This window comes from Trachurus trachurus (assembly GCF_905171665.1).
Source record: "Trachurus trachurus genome assembly, chromosome: 11".
Lineage (NCBI taxonomy): Eukaryota > Metazoa > Chordata > Actinopteri > Carangiformes > Carangidae > Trachurus > Trachurus trachurus.
Genome location: NC_139904.1, coordinates 28347980 through 28366084, shown reverse-complemented (window position 1 = coordinate 28366084; position 18105 = coordinate 28347980). Strand labels below are relative to the sequence as shown.

Sequence of the window (18105 nt, the reverse complement as noted above, 5' to 3'; positions counted from 1 at the left end):
ACGCGACAGAGGAAACGCGTCACCGCCGTTTTCATAAAGCATGCTGGGTACGTACGCTCTCTCTTTCCGGCTGGTACGCCATCATGTAAGCGAGATTTTCTATGCTTTAGTTCAAAACGCAATCCATAAAAATCATCTTTTATACAATTCATCTGTCTTTTCGAATCGGGTTGTTGGTTAAAGACTTAGTGAAGACACATATGAGTTGATTATTTTTTTGATTTACATTGTTGAAAAGTTAAATGATAGCCCTGTAAAGTGTAGCTGAGGTGTAGTCGGTCCGTCAGCCATCGCTACTGCCGGCCTCGGTAAAATACTAGTGTGTCGTTTCTGTGATGTGGTGTCGCTTAGGTCAAATTAATAATTGTAGCTTTTCAACCCAAAGTAAGCGACACAATGCTACACACTATTGTGTTTACTCCAGCGACATTACAGTGCAGTGAGATGTGTTGGGCTACGGGGCTAACATTAGCATGCTAGCTAGAAACCCCATTCTGCTTCCTAACACGCATGGACCACGGTTTCATTTCACTTTGTGTTCTGGCCGTTTTTCTCTACGGCAGATCCCATAGTCGATATGCCTGACGTGTAGTAACCCCTGTTAAAAGGTTTCTAAGACTGAGTAATGGCTGTGTTAAAGCACTTGTACGGAATGGCTTCACTCCTGCAAGTGTAAGGAGCCCTGACCATGTGTGAAGACAGAACAATCACATTGTGAATCACTTATTAGGAAAACGGCAGATTGAATAAAAATAATGATCTAGCTGTGTTTTATGTGTGTTGTACTTGCATTGCTAAAACCTGCTGCAGTATTTATGAAAATGTTGCTATTAGCAGTAGTGCAGTATCAATGGAGTTCAGGGCTAAGTGTACACACTGGCTGCACTTTGCATAACAACTGTATTGATTTCTCAATTAAAAGCTTTCTATACCTGTGAGCTGAGAATTGATATCAATGATGTGCTCATTTATGACTGATGCTTTGTTTTCCACAGATAAGTCAACATGGGAGCATATAGGTATATGCAGGAGTTATGGCGCAAGAAGCAGTCCGATGTGATGCGCTTCCTGCTCCGTGTGCGCTGCTGGCAGTACCGTCAGCTGTCCAACCTCCACCGTGCCCCTAGACCCACCAGACCCGACAAGGCTCGCAGGCTGGGTTACAAGGCCAAGCAGGGTGAGTGGTCGGTTTCGACGACCAAAGAAGGCTGCAGGAATGATCGCTCGCCGACTTTTCCTTGTTTTTCTGATCACGTTTGTTGTGTATTTGAACAGGTTACGTCATCTACCGCATCCGTGTGCGCCGTGGAGGCCGTAAACGCCCCGTGCCCAAGGGAGCCACCTATGGCAAGCCAGTGCACCACGGTGTGAACCAGATCAAGTTCGCCCGCAGCCTGCAGTCCACTGCTGAGGTACGTTCACCTTCACTGAGTAGTCTGCAGCTGAAAGGCCAGAGAAGAGGAGGAGTTATGTTTTTGCTGGTCTGACAATGTTACAGATGAACTCTGGATGGGGATGCTCCCCCCTGCCTGAAGGAAATGCAAATGTAAACATGAGTGACTAAGAGTACATTAGTGTACTAGTGACACTGGGATGTCATTGGTGTTAGAAATTGTTATTAACGCATTGTTTCACTGTAGCATATGACACCAAATGATGGTGGTTGATTTAGTGATTTAAAGATGTTGAAGCATCGTAGAAACCATCCAAGACCATAATGCACTTGGCCACATAGTGTAGTCTGTAATCTCATTCTGTCGCAAAGTTAGTTATACATCACATGGGTTTTTCATGCACCCTGTCCAGCTTACAGAAGTTGGCTCATGTTGGAGCACCTGGCCACTTGTTCCTCTGCTCTGTATTACACATATACTGGTTGGAGGATATTGATGGTAAACTGATCATGGGGCTGTGAACTGTTAGAGAAAACCTGGAAGATGAAAAACATATCTTTAGACTTTTAGAAATAATTCAGCATTCAGCTGTAAAGTGAAATTCTGATTAATATTCATTCATATCCATATATTTTAAGGGAGATTTAATAAGTGCTGTCCTGATTTTTTTGTGTGTGCAAAGACTACATGAAGGTAGTGTGACATTACATTTATGTGGCTGCAGTTGTCTTTACACAAGGAAAGTTATTGCTCGGGGCCACTCAGGAAGACAATGTGCCTGCAGCTCAAAAGTCCATGTATCAAAAAAAAAAAAAAAAGCTTGGTTCTGCAACTAACGCTTATTTTCATTATAGATTAGTAGTTTGGTAAATAAAATGTAAAAAAAAAAAAAAAATGTTAGTGTTTTCCCACAAACCAAAGAGATATTCAGATTGTCATAAAGGAAAAAAAAACCCAGAAATATTCACACTGAAGAAGCGGAAATCAGAGAATTAGAGAAATCAGAGAACTACTCAAAACCGATTATTCAATAATCAAAATATTTGACGATTAATTTAATAGATTATTTTGCGACTAATGGATGAATTTGTGCAGCTCTAATTGGTTCTTGTTGGTTGAGCATGTTTTTGGATGAGATTTGCAAGTTTCAGCTCCCAGGATGCTGGATGCCTCATGTTTGTGATATATTGGCTTTCACCTGTGACACTATGAACAAACTGGCTCCTATGAATATGATTTTCACTTTGATTTGAGATCAAATCTACACATTGGACACTGTAGATGAGATGTGCACCTGAAGGTTTGTCCTACTTGGTAGTCAACGTGCTTCAACAGGAAGCTGGATTTGCCACTGTTGTTCTGTCCTTGTAGTGACAGACCTGCAGGTTTGGTGAACGGTGTGTGTGCACTCTGCTGGGGACACATCTGAAGGATTACTGGGTAGTGAAGTTGAAATGTCTTTGCTGCCACTGGGAGCCGCCAAAGCACAAAGTATCTCTTGCAAGTGAGCTGTTGACTCACATCTGTGTTTTCATCCATTAATCTTCCAGGAGCGTGCTGGCCGTCACTGCGGAGCCCTGCGAGTGCTCGGCTCCTACTGGGTGGGCGAGGACTCGACCTACAAGTTCTTCGAGGTGATTCTGGTCGACATCAACCACAAGGCCGTCAGACGCAACCCAGACACCCAATGGATCACAAAGGCTGTGCACAAGCACAGAGAGATGCGTGGGCTGACATCTGCAGGAAAGAAGAGCCGCGGCCTGGGCAAGGGCCACAAGTTCCACCTGACCATTGGTGGCTCTCGCCGCGCTGCCTGGAAGAGACGCAACACCCTGCAGCTGCACCGTTATCGTTAGAGCACGTCACACATCTGTACATTAAAAAAATAAACAGCCCTTTTTATGGTGACAGTACTGTCTGGTGTCTCTCTCTGTTTCAAACACTTGGTATATCCTCATTTGAAAAGTCTGAATAACTTTTTTCCTAACCTTTTGTAATGGACTATGAGATGAGCTTTTTGGCCACAGCACATTAGGACTTGAATGAAGGCAGTGGGGGTTAGTAGTCTTGGCTCTCGGGAGGAAGGTTATGAGTTCAAAAGTGGTCTTAGCCATTTGGATTATGCATATACTGTGTATATATCAGTATTGTGACATGAGCATCTGATCGCAACACATTGAGTTTGGTTTGTTACGTCCTCATGAATGTTCAAACCCACTGGCTCTATGAGGTCTCAACATCTAAAAGGATGCCACACAAGGTTTTAGAAATTTGCAACAAGATTCTCTTTTTTGGGGAAAAAGAACCTCTTGGGAAGAAACACAAAAGATAGTTAACCAAAGGAAATGGAGACCCTGGCCCAGAAGAACAAAAGAGGCGTAAGCAACTAAGAAAAACCAAATTTAACCTAAAACCAAAGCAGCACCAACATCTCCCTGTCTGGCCACACCTAACAGTTTAGAATAATGGACACAGTTTTTTCAGTTGTAAGCACTGGTCAAAGCTGAGGTCACTTTGTTGAAACTTGAGTGAGTAAACAAAAGTCCACGTGGTTCATACACTCAGTGACCACAGCTACCAGAATTTATGAACTCCACCACCTGCACAGCATTAAACCTTTGCAACACCACTTTTCAAAAAACACAATGAAAACAGTATGATGGGGATGGCTTCTGAATGACAAGCCATCCAGGCTGAGGTTGGTAGAGAGAGTGACGGGGCGAGGGAGGAAGACCAAGAGCTGTGGTGTCTGATGAGATAAAATCATAAAATAAAAAAATAAAATACAAAATAGGGCTGAAGCAGTTGTACACAGTACCTTTTGAAAGAGGTGGAGAATAGATGCCAGATCAAAACTGACTCAATACAAAATCCTCAATAGGGTCTATTTTACCCCAGCAAAGTTACAGACGATGGCCCTGATAGCATCTGGGGCTGGACATGTAACTCCAGCCTATAGGCCACATAGTGCATATGTTTTTTAGATCGTAGAAAAAATTAGCGACAACCTGGGAACATTGATAACTATTAACCCAAGTTTGTGTCTCCTAAATGTTACTAAAGATATCAATGTTAGGGTCAAACACTTGAAATGGCTAAAAGTTGCCATAATATTGAGTAATATTGAGACACTGGAAGGACAGTGAACCTTCAACTTATCAAGAATGGTTTAACACTTTACAGTAGTAACACTAACCCAGTCATTCACAAGATAAATAATAATCTGGACACTTTCTCAGAAATCTGGGAACCCTTCCTGACACATTCCAGGTAAACCAATACAGATTAGCGCCTAGCTGTTTTCATATTATATTATTTTATTTACTTATTTATCTATTTTAACCCAGTGGTTCAGACAGGTGGAACTGGTTCAGGTTAGGGGGGGGGGGTGGGGGGGCGTTAAAGTAAAGCATTGTCTCCTTTATGACTTTGTGCAAACTCATCTAATGGTGATCTCTGTATTATACATACATTATAGTCCATATGGATCTTTTGAGTTTTTATCTTCTTATGTTTATTATTACTACATATGTATTTTCTAGCTCATTCCACTTTGATTTTATTTAATCTTTTATTATTATTTTTACATTATTTTCATTTTATTTATTTTCTTCTCCTATACCTGGTTTACCTGCTTTTGCTAATTTTTTTTTACACCCATGTGTTGAATAAATAGTTCATTTGCAAAAGCAGATAAGTGCCATTTTGAAAAAAATGAGCTGAGGCTTTGTAATTATTCTTTGCTAATTATTCTTTTCAATAAAACTTTATTTTTTGAGATATGTCTGTTTTGTTACATCTCAAAGTCACTCAACTTTGGTTTGACTGATATCACCTTATGTAAATTAAAAATTAAAAATGAAGATTCTGGAATTTTTTAAAAACGGAGTTATCTGCTTTTGCAAATGAACTCTTCTATTCCATAATATTTTTTATGTAATCTTTTATTATAATATCAGATGCACACAATGATTGTCATATCATTTGATTTGTCATTGCTTTCAATTAAATTAAATTAAATTTATTTAAAGTGGGACAGTGCAAGTTCATGAACGAAACAAAATCGTAAACAAGCCGGATTGTAGCCACAGGCTAATTTCCATCCGCTGTCCCATACATAGATGTTCCCTGGTACAAAAATACAATAAATAAAAACAAAAGCATGTTACTGTAAAAAGGAAACAATAAAATAAGTATGAATGCAAAAGAGGAGATGTAGAATGTGTAGAACTCTGCTATCAATATGTCCAGGTTAGACGTCTGTTCATCCAGAGTCAGACATATATAACTATGTGCAGTGTGCTGTAAACTGGCAGTATTGTCAATCACTATGCAAAGACGTAGAGATAATAAATGATAATGAAGTAAATTGCTGCATGACTGATTCATTCATATCACAATCATTTAGCACACTCAAAGTGCAACTTTTAAGATTACATTTAATGCTCTCTGTAGTTAGTATGTAGTGCAGTGTGTTAAGAGTGGCAGCGTTTGCTTGCTGTTGTCAGAGTTGTGATGAATGAGCTTATTCTGAGACATGAGGTGTTTAGTTGGTGAGAAGCAGCATTGGGTGTGAGATGAAGTGTTTAGCTGAGATGTAGGTGATGCAGACTGTGTTCAGAGTGGCTTTAGAACTTATTCTTGATAGCAATTGAAAAAACTGTACGTGGCAATTCCTAATTTTAATTTGCGTAGTTCAAATTATATATGAACTCAGTGGTGTCCACGTTGTAGGTAGATGTTTTGTGTCAATCACTATGTGGGTTAGTGACCATGACCTTAGTGGTTTTCACTGCAGTGTTTTGTTTTGAATCGTTCTTGTACAACTCTGCTGCTACCTACGACTAGTTCCACTTGACATTTACAAGTCGAACAAAACAAGCCAATAGAGATTTGAACACCTGGGCAGCGTCAAAAACAGGTCAGGTTGTGGTTCACACTGAAATACAGAACATTCATAAAGTCATCTGACCCCGTCAAACTTCAGCCCCCAGTAGGGATGATGTTTTTATGAGATATTAGTGTGGGGGTTTTTCCTTTAAATTTCATCATGAGACTACAACACCAATGAAGTGCCTTGTTCTGATTACTACAGTGGCTTCTATTTGCTGTTAGCCAGCTATATCTCTTATGATTAAAATACTGTATCAAAGTAACAGAGAGAGTGAGTCCAGTGGGTCCAGTGGGTTTGATTTGTACAATACATCTTCTATCCAGTATGATGGAAATTGGGATAATATTAGAAAACATAGGCTTTACAAGAAGCTACTTGCTACTAGTTCCACTTGGCATTTACAAAGTAAAACAAAATAACTCAAGAGATTTTCTTCTTCTTCATTCATTTTAGCATTTCCTCTAAACTCAAAACTCTGCTGCAATGAAAAGATTTACTCCATTAAAGCAGAAGTAAGCGATATATTTGTTAATATAAGTCTTAAATAGTTATATCTTCCCACAGCAATCACTTATATAGAGTGTTTGGACCGAAACACGGGTCTGTCAGTCACTCTGCTCTGCTCTGAGCCGAGGAGAAAACTTTTCTTGTATCCTACAAGTTTTATCCAATGAGGAGAGAGAACGGCATGAAGGGCTGTGTGTGTGCAGCCAAGGGATGCGCGTGAATGTGGTGACGTAGGGACGAGAACCAATAGATCCATGACGAGGGCAGGGGCTGCTAACTCCATCGGCTGACAAGACGTTATGGTGCGTTCAGGGCAGCCCGTAACTCGTGTTTTTCCGACCTGTGAAGTGGTACCAGTTCGATCTGGTACGAGTTCACGGGTCGGAAGTTACGAGTGGCCGTTATAGTGACTTTCACAGGTAAAACAGGTCGGAAAAACACCAGTGGGTTGCCTGGAACGCTACAAAGTCGTAAGTCGTGACTTGAAGCTGTAATTTACAGTTTCAAAAGCCTGCCTGGAACGCAGCATTAGCCAAAACGACCGGATCGCTTACTTCTGCTTTAAGATATAAATGCCAAAGAGATAAAGTTAAGGAGACACATATTCAATCTGACCAAACACTTAAAGGAACCTCATATAAATACACAACTGGAATGTTAATAATCTCACTGTGCACACTTGTAACTACAGACATTTGTCAAAACCAAACTCCAGCTCTTGCCTGTGACTTGTCACACAGTTGTTTCCAATCATCACTCATTTTGAGCGCAGTAATCTTCACATGAACTGAGTTGTGTTGGTGAAATGACGCTCTCTGATTGGCTCTAAAAAAAGCTACCACACCTATTTCCTCACTATCTAATCCCCCTCCAGGCATTTCATAGCACCGCCACTTAAAGAAACCCAATCTGGAGCCTTTGTTCTTTGCAATATGTGACCTACTTGCAAACCTGCCATCTCTTATAAGATGCTACAAGGGGACTGGAGCTATTATATTATCACTATGGTGATGGATAATAGCTTCAATGCAGGAGCAGCACTGAGGCTGCTTCACATAGCTGTCTATGGTGATTATCATGATGTGTGACACGCCTCTGGCACCAGTGCCACAGCCTCCAGACACCTACACCTTGAGCTGTGGTCGCCCATAGGGACAAAAAAACCTTTGCAATAAAGAATAGTTGTTGCTGACTGAACGGAGGAAACGCTGCGCTCACTCAATCTCTAGTGAAAATGTCTGGGAGAGGGTGTGAGGACACGTGTGCTCTGGGAGAGGTGTGATCTTAGACATGTCTTGCTGTGAGGTTTTTAAGACCTTTGTCACTACATGTGACACTGGTCCTGCTACCGGCTCTCTATGGCAAACACTGTCTTTATTGTCAGCAAACCCTTTGCAAAGAGTGCAGGAGCAGCAGAGTGTTTCTGGAGTAACCTGTCCTTCACAGTTGAATGACCTTTCATGGCATCTGCGAAGCTGAAGATAAATGCTAAGTACATGCTTCAAGATTTAAGTCAACTATAAGGTATAGGAAAAAAAAGTCAGAACTCACTATTTTTCCCACAGTGGCCCTCTTTCGCAGGTTTGTTGACTGAACACACTTAACATTTTTACTTTTTATTCCAGGGGCAGGAGCAGCAGACATCCTCAAGGCAGTGTAAAGATACTCTCTTGTACATTTGCCTTTTCTACTCATGTTTGGTTTTCTACTTATTATTTTTTCATTGTACATAAAAAAACCAATAAATTATTTTTTTAAATGAAGAAAAACAAAAAAAACACACATTTTCTTTATTAGAAAACCCATGTTTGTGTCAAGTGTCCCAGCTGGAACAGAGGGGGCAGCAGTTTGCTTGGACTAAAGCCAGCTCTGAAACAAAAGCAACAATCCTACTAGCACAGGTTCACACTCAATATGTTCTACAGTCACGGTGGTATCCACGAGATGTTCCAATTCAAGTTATTCTGCATGAAGTGACTGGAAGGAGAGATTATTGTTCTATGGGAGCTGGAATGGCCTTCATCACTTCACTGTACGTCACTGTATTCTCTACACTCAGTGGTGGGTTTTGAAGGCACACCAACAGCATATGGGGACAGGAAGTACAAAAATCAATGTGTAATTGATGTGTTATGTACCCAGGTAGGAGTTAGAGAGGTTGTTGCGGCGGTGGAATAACAGATACCATGGTGACGTATCACAGGCAGAAGGAGTAACGCAGACATTTCTCTCCTTACCAAACCTGATCGGTGCCGTGATTCAGCGTCATGAATATTTTCATGGGGAGCAGCTGTTTGAACCGGTGCCACCCACGACTGACTGTAGGATGCATATTTTCCAGCAGGTGGTGAAACATTCTGGATGGATCTTTAACTTCTCAACACCTGATATGCAATCCATGATTCCTCCTAAACACATCTGTCCTGTTTAACACGAACAAGTCATGAGGCAAGTAGACATCTACAGCATGTCCATATGTTTTTATTTTAATGGAATAAAAACAGTTATTGGACCAGATGAATGGATGAATGGTTGTCTCTTAATTATTCATGAGGGTGTTTTTGGCACAACATCAAACAAACCAATCACAGTGTTATGGTCAGTCCATCACTGACCTGTGCTACCTACTTAGTTGATATGATCTTTGAATTGTAGCTTCAATCCAAACATTTTCCCTCATTATGTAGAAATATTTAAATGAATAAATTAACATTTATTTAACAAGTGTGCCATCACTGGGCTCAGCTCACAATTCACCACATTCACACTTGGAAGCTGCCCAATGCAGCAATGGTCTGATCTGTGGATTATTTGATATTATGCTTATGCTAAACCCCCAAATAAACATTGACTCAACAAAATATAGCTTTAAAACCAACCGGTTGTTTACGTGAACCTCCTTATTAAAGCACTGACATTCACATAGCGGTGAACAGTGACAAATGTTTGTATTAGATCATTAATAATAGGAGATAACTTTGCAAACACACCAGCACTTGAGTGGACACTGTTTAAATGAGAAGATTCAGTTGTATATGGTAAACCATTTTAACATTTAAAAGCCAGTCTGGATGTATTGCAGATATCTGTAACTCAGTTTTGCCTAGTCAAAAAGAACATTTCAGATATCCACAACTACATTCTTCCTATCCACAATTGTCATTTCAGATATCCACAGCTACTTTCTTGCCATTCATTTGTATGGGGTTTGTCATAACAGATACATTTCAGTTGCAGATATCCGCTATGTGAATTATGGATGTGTAACTGAATTATGACTAGTACCAATTCCAATTTGAGATATCTACAATTTGATTCTGACTGGTCATAATTCCAGTTCAAGATATATTTAAATTCACCTCAATTAAAGATATCTATATGCCCCTTTTCAGATATCTTAAATTAGGTTTTGACTAGGTGAAATGACGTTGTAGATATCTGTAAATGGAACTATGACTAGTCAAAATGATGTTGAAGATATCTCAAACTGGAATTAGGAATAGTCGTAATTCAGTTACAGATATCCGTAATTCACATAGCGGATATATGCAACTGGATTGTAGATATCTGTAATGACGAATGGCAAAAGTGATGTCATTTGTCCTAGGAAGAACTTAGTTGTGGATATCTGAAATGTTCTTTTTGACGAGGCAAAACTGAATTACAGATATTTTGAATAAAAAATCCAACTATTCAAAATATAATTACGACTAGTTGGAAAGACGTTGTTGATATCTACAACGTTAATTCCTGAAAACCAAACTTAGCTTTTAAATGTCAAATCCGCTTGCCATACTTAATGTTGAGAGGTTTTCAAGCTGTCACCCCCACCCCCACTAAATTCTTACTGGGTTAACATGACACTGAAATGTGTCTCCCCTCTCTATCTCCAAACAGCAGGCAGGAATTGGCCAAAGGTTCAGAGCAGACAGAGCCTCAGCCCCAGCTAGTGTTTCCTCTCAATGCTGAAACCTTTTAGGAGTAACCAATCCCACGCACTACCATCCCGTTCTCCACTTTCCTTCTTTTGGATCTTTACAGACCAGGTCAGGAGTTACTGCTGCCCCACAGACTCACTTATGGAGCAGACAATAGCTGGGGGGTAACGTGAGAGATGACCGTTGTTTTCCCTCCACCCCTCCATGTTCTCAGTTGACCTGCTCAGGGAAATGCTATTTTAGCCAAGGTCCTGGAATATGTTGTCACCGTGACCCACTTAATTGTTGTAGTAGTTGACATAGCATAAAGAAATAAAATCCAAAGGAGAGCAGAGACGATGAGCAAGTGAACACAACGACACTGCTCATCACCAGGCTCCTATGTAGGCCTACCATCCCTACAGTGAAGCATGGCGTCGGCGGTGGCTGCATCCTGCCATTTGGATTGGATGCAGAAATGAGGTCTACCATGGTGAGGGAACATGATGTGTTCAATACATCGGGGCCAGGAATCAAGGGTTTATAGTGTGAATAGTGATGTACCATAAGTATCATTTGCATTCTGGCTCCATTTAGTGCCGTGATAGAATTATGCACTGACACTGACATGGACTGTTCGAATACAGAATGAGCATCCCTGTCTTCATGCATGTAGCAATATAAATTGTCACTGTATATTATAAAGCTATTCAAGTTGGATAAAGCTAGTAGCCGCCTGCTGATCCAATTTCCTTCAATCGCAAACTATTCATTCCATTTAGTGAGTCTGTGATTCTTCAAACTACATGCAGATTTGACTGATTTTGCAACTTTTATTTTTTTTTTTTTACATTTTTTTTTTTAATGGGAACAGGCATATACAATGTATAAACCGACAATACACAGACCAATACACAAACAGACAGAAGACAAACACACAAAACACTACAACAACAACAACAACAACAACAACAAAAAAAAAAGGATGTGAAACTACTAAAATTATATCAACAGTAACTACTTAGTATACCTTCATTCAAAAGTAAGTTTTTCCCATTTTTTGTTATGCATTTCTATCTTGTCTTGATTGGATGCGATAATTTTTTCCAAAAGAAATTGGCATCGCACTTTATTTCTAAAAAAAAGCCAAATTCAGAAGTGTTTTTGTTTGGGTCTTAAAAATAAATATTTTCCCCAAAAGGATGATGGTGTTCACAATCTGTGGGCAGTTTATCTCCAGTACTCCCAACAAAATATTTAATGGTGTAAATTCGAAGTGAATATTTTTGGGTCTTAGCCACTTTTGAATGTCTAACCAAAATCTGACTACATGTGTACAATAAAAAAATAAGTGTAACTGATCCTCCACTTCTTCATTGCAAAATTTACATAATGGAGAGTGGTTAATATTAAAAATATTTAATTGTTTATTTGTGGCGGTAATTCTATAGAAAATCTTAATTTGAAAAATTCTAGAATATGAATCAATTGTTCTTGTATAAATGGACCTAAAATAATCTTTCCAGGGAATCAAAGTGTTAAACTCATCTTCCCAAAAGGAGCAGGCTGCGTGTGGAAAAAGAGACAGACATCTGCTAAATAAGAAAAAATTATACATCATTTTATTTATCTTAATTTTTGTTAACCATTTAAGAGTTTTTTGAACTGGGGCACTAACCTGCTGATTGTTACTAGAATTTTTTAATTTCCTCCTCCAATTTAATGGCACTGTAGAAAGCAATTGATTAAAATTATAACTGTCACATAATTGTCCATATTTTTTATTAAACTGTTCATATGAAAGAAAGTTACCTGCATTATCAAGAAGATCATTTATAAAAATAATTCCTTTACTCTGGAAATGCTTCCATAAGAAAGGTTTTCCATTAATTAACAATGAAGGATTCATCCATATTATTTGATACTGGATCTCGTTTAATGAATTTGGGGGATAGTACTGGAAACTTAACCAAGCTTTGACTGCATCTTTAAAAAATGGCGAAAGGTTACCCAGTGGTTCTTTTAGTAGCCAGTCCACATGTTGCGGCATCAACTGAAAAAAAGGAAACAATTTACACTCAAAAAACGTGTATACTGTAGCTAACGTTCGGCTTGTTCTCCAATGAGTATTGTGGTAGATTTTGTTAACCCAAGATGCTTTCAAGGCTAAATCCATGGCTACAATGTTCTTCAAATTTAATCCACCATTTTCATAGGAGTTATATACATACTGTCTTTTAATCTTGTCAGGCTTATTGTTCCAAAGGAATTTAAACATTTTTTGTTCAATAAATTTAAACAAGGATGCTTCCGGAGAGGGAAGTGTCATGATCAAATAAATAAACTGGGGAATTACCAACGTATTAATTAATATTACTCTTCCTTGTAGGGACAAAATATTTCCTCTCCACGGTTGCAATACTTTTTCTATTTTCTCTATTTTTCGTTCATAATTTATTTTGACTAGATCTTTCGGATTTTCAGGAATATGAATGCCAAGTACATCAATGGGGCCGTTACTCCATTTAACTGGAGCAGGGCATTGTAAACTGAAATCTGTTCCTCTTAATGTGCCTATCCTCATGATAGTACATTTCTCAAAATTAGGCTCTAATCCAGATAATCTGGCAAAAAGTTTTAAATCCTCAATCAAAGCGTGTAAGGAGCTTTTTTCTGGATGCAGAAAAAAGATGGCATCATCTGCATATAAAGTTATTTTTGCTTCGAGATCATATGGTTTTAAACCTACAATACAATGATTATTTCGAATTCGATTGGCTAAGATTTCAATACTAAATAAAAATAAATATGGAGACAGTGGACACCCCTGGCGAATCTAGCAAGGGTAAAGGGGTTAGATAGATGTCCATTATTAATTATTCGACTAGTTGGTGAATTATATAACACCTTCACCCATTTTACAAGACTTACCCCGAAATTAAAAAAGCAAAGTGTTTTCTGGATAAAGTCCCATCTTACTTTATCGAAGGCTTTTTCAAAATCAGCAATAAATAAAAGTCCAGGTTTTTTCTCTTGATCATAATATTCTATAGTGTCAAGGAGATGCCGTATATTATCACCAATGAAACGCCCTTTAATAAAACCTGTTTGGTCATATTTAATTATTTGATCAATTATTCTTTTTATTCTTAATGCGATACATTTTGATAATATTCGGGTATCAACGCAGAGAAGTGTCAAAGGTCTCCAATTTTTTAAATATCCCGGATCTTTATAATTTCCTTGTGAATCCTGCTTTAATAATAACGTAATGATGCCCTCTTTTTGTGTCTCAGACAAAAATCCTAGATTATAGGAAAAATTAAAAGATTCTAACAGAGGTTTTTTAATTTCTTCAAAAAATACTTTATAAAACTCAATAGGAATTCCATCAATCCCTGGTGATTTACCAGAGGAAAAGGAATTAATAGCGTCTAACAGTTCTTCTTCTGAAATTGCACCTTCACAACTTTGTTGTTGATGTACCGAAAGTGCATAATCACAAGCATGTGGAAAAAATATATTAACATTCTGGCCACCGAGTGGCTCTGGCTCCTTTTCCATTTCCATCCTTGCAACTTTTATTATTCATCATTATTTTTAATCTAAAGCTAATGATGGTGAAGAGCAAAACAAAAACCTTACAATATTTCTGTCTTTGAGTGTGTGTGTTGATATTAATTCATTTTTCCTCAAGCAGGTGCACAAACTGTTGTCTCTGTGGTTTATTTGAGCATAACAAATGGTGCACCATTGCAGTGCACTATTTGTTATGCTTAAACCATAAAATGTCATCTGATTCTACTCTCAACAACAACATGTGGGGTTTATTTGCACTCAACTGTTTTTTTCCCTCTTTTTTTCTCTCTCTCTTCTCTTCTATTTATTTATCCAGATTCTTACTCTTACTCCACTTAATTTTAGTCTTGTGTGTGTCCTGGGTGTTAAAGGTGTTTTTTCTGTTTATACTCGGTCACAGGTGGAGTGCCCATAGGGCTGCCCGAGGGTACCACACTCATGGATTGATTTTCTGCCTGGGTTTGCAGCTGGCCTGACCCAACTCAGGTCAGACTGGTGCTGAGGGCGGATAAAACTTGCGTGCATAATAACATACACCTGTGGACAAAAGTGGTAATATTTTGCCGAAATGAAGACTGCATTTCCCATGAGCTCTAACGTGTATTGTCGTGAAGATGCTTATCTGGCTGGCGGAGTGCCGTAAATGACCTGACCACACTGCCTCCCGAAGGTTTAGAGTTGCACTACTTAGAAATAGCTTATCTTCCCACCGATGGCCTCATTTATTGTTATAGGTCATACAGAGACATCAGCAGAAACCAGAGGCTTCTCCAGTTAAAAGTTATTTGTAGTTGCTTTAAATGACTGTTGATTATACACGTGCAGCAGCACAATGGAGAACGAACCCGAAAACTATGTTTCACGTGTTGCGTAGGTGTGACCAAGTGTACCGTGCTCAAGCACACGTCTCCCAACCGGACTGGGCCAGGGAAGTGGGCCGTACTTATAATCCGACTTTAGGGGGCAAATGTGCTTGGGCATGGTACAATTGCCTAGTGTTAGTGTGCCCTAAGTTACAACCTAATGGTCTTAGGATGACAACACACAAACAATTGCAATTTTTCTTATTGTTGAACACAGCCAAATATGCAGTGCTGGTGACAGATGTCATGAAATCCCCTCTGGGTGTTCCTGATAGATTGCATTCACATGAGGTCAAACTGACCTTGACCTGTGACCACCACACTGCAATCAGCTCATCCTTAAGTCAAATGAAGATTTGTGCCAAATTTGAAAGGAATCACTGAGATGGACAAGCATAAAAACTGCTACAGCAGCAACTAGTATGTAAATGTAATAGTGTAGGGCTAAGACAGTTTGGCTTCATTTTTGACAATTCATTGTGCACTAAGTCTGCAATCAATATTAAACAACATTTAATATATCAAATCTAATTCATTATTTACTTTAAATTATATTATTAACCCTTTTTGATCTGCTTATAAATTGTTTTTATTCTGTTTCATGTGCATCTAAATGACAAAATATTTACTAAAAAGAGGGAATGTGTGAGTAGCTGTTTGTTGCATGCAGTAGTTGCATGCAACAAACAGCAAGTGGCTGTTTGAATCTAGAATGATAAAAGGCATAAACTAGAGATACAATTTACATTGTCATGTTGTGTTTTAGTCTTGCATCAGCTTGTTATTAAATTAAGGTCAGCTTTAGGGGTTAGTATTTTTCTCTCTAGTGTGCTTTAATTTGTTGTGCTTCAAATTGAGGTCACATGGAAAAAAAAAAACAGACCACAGGCTGTGTGTGTTTCACTGTGAACAAACAACAAGTCATGTTTTGACAAACTGGTTACACTTTAAAATCTACCAAGAGAAGTGTTTACATTGTTTCATGAGCAGTTCAGGATTCTTGGCAAAGCTGCAAAGAACACAATGTGGACTTTAACTATTGTCAAATATAGAGCTCTTTATTTGTTAGCATTTACACTCAACTTCATGAAGTGTAAGTTTTCTAAAACAACACTGACATATTTTCAAAGGAAAACTAATACATCATTATAGCTTCTGAGCAGCGATGGGTCGGATACGGGCTATTTTTGGCAAATTTAGGCAAATTCTGAGCAACAAACGGGAGAATAGGAAGACAAGACAGTTGACCTTATAATGTTCATTTTCCACTAGTTGAGTCTTGAACCTGCAATTTCTGGAACCAAAGACCATTATCTATCACACTGAGCTAATTGGCAGTTCAACAGTGGCTTCACAAATTGAGTAAGCCATTCACTGTCGTGCAGGCAGATTTGAAACCACTGTAAAAAAAAAAAAAAAAAATACGTTTTTGAGGTAAAATTCTGATATGTTTTTGTCAACATCTTCTACCATGACTCAAAATTTTTGTACATTTGTTTCACGAAGACTATGTGGTATTTTGATGTATTCTTATTATCACCCATGTTGGGTCTTGAACCCACATCATCTGGCACCAAGAACCAGCTCCTAACTCACTGAGCAGTTTTTGAGATAAAATTCTGATAATTGCCAAACTTCATCAACCACAACTCCAAAATATTGTCAATTTTTTTCAGGAAGATTGAAAATGTATTTAGCAAGAATTGGATGGTATATGTTTACAGTAGTGTTTACAGTCAAACGTTTTCATGCACTGTAGGCTCAATCTTTCCCCCCCATGGGGTCGGACATTTCTGTAGAGTTTGGTGAGTTTTCGCCCATGGGAAGTAGGATTTCCTCAGAAGAAGAAGAATCGGACCCTAAAAACATGGAGGTCAAATGACTTGGGTTCATGCTTCCTCCAGTGTCATGTTTTAACTCTTAAAAGCCATAGTGGTAAATTGGAGCCACTGCAGTCTTCAACATGTTTAGATTTTCCATAGCAGTAACAATGTTATTATTTCCATCCAAAAGGACAGTCTAAAAACCCCAAGATAAGTTACAAGGAATTGCTGGTTAAAGCCCTATCAGATTTATTTTGCTCCAATCTGAAATTAAGCCACACTCAGACAGCGGTATGCATTTGTTAACAAGCTGACGGTGAGGCAGTTTTAGGCTACGTTTATGCGGAAACGATCTGAACAGAAAACACAAAAGTTTTATTCCACGCTTAAACGAGCATTTTTGGGGTGGAAATCCGCATGCATACAGCAAAAGTCTGTGTAATTCAATGCTGTATGCATGCCAGGAGCCTAGGTGGCAGCGAGCCACACACCAAGTCCGCACACCTGTGTATTCTTCTTCCTCTTGATTTCCAGCAGGCTGTACACTGGCTGTTGTTACCCCTTGGTCGCACTGGACGCGGAACCGAAGCGCAGCGCCCTGGAGCGGAGGCAGTTTCAGATAGGCGCACATGTTAACCGGTCTGCCTGGTCGCACATCTCGCGCTGTGGAGCGCAGTGCGCGCGCCTGCAGCGCTTCAGATCGGTTCATTTCTATTTTTCATGCGAGCCGCGCGCGCCAAGGGCGCCGTCTGTCAAGCTGGGTAGACCAGATCGTACCAGACAGGAAGTCGGGCACAGAAAAGGCGAGAGAATCCGGTCAATTTTCAAAATAAAATAAAATGATGATTAATTAAGTTGTTGCTTGTCCGTCTATACATATTTGTCAGTTGCGTCTGCACACGGGACACACACACACGTTTAAAATGACGTGTGTGTGGAAAACCGAGTGAATACGAGTATGAACGACTGCAGTCGATGTCTGACGGGCGCGGAGAGAGGAGAAGAAGTACGCTCCCAGTGCGACCACCCAAGCGCCCGAGAAGCCGCGCGCAGTGCGCGCGCTCAACTTCCGCGTGCAGTGTGACCAAGGGGTTATGCTGCCCTCCTGCAGGTCATTGCAATTGGAGC

The 18105-nt window shown here is 39.4% G+C and overlaps 1 protein-coding gene across 1 annotated transcript; it reads left to right on the top strand.

Annotated features, from left to right (window-relative positions):
* The first annotated feature begins 39 nt into the window (after positions 1-39).
* rpl15 (ribosomal protein L15) lies at positions 40-3302 on the top strand. Its single transcript, XM_083981759.1, has 4 exons — positions 40-85; positions 996-1177; positions 1276-1412; positions 2945-3302. The coding sequence occupies exons 2-4, from the start codon at positions 1006-1008 to the stop codon at positions 3248-3250; spliced, it is 615 nt and encodes a 204-aa protein (XP_083837885.1). The 5' UTR covers positions 40-85; positions 996-1005; the 3' UTR covers positions 3251-3302.
* The last annotated feature ends 14803 nt before the right edge of the window (positions 3303-18105 follow it).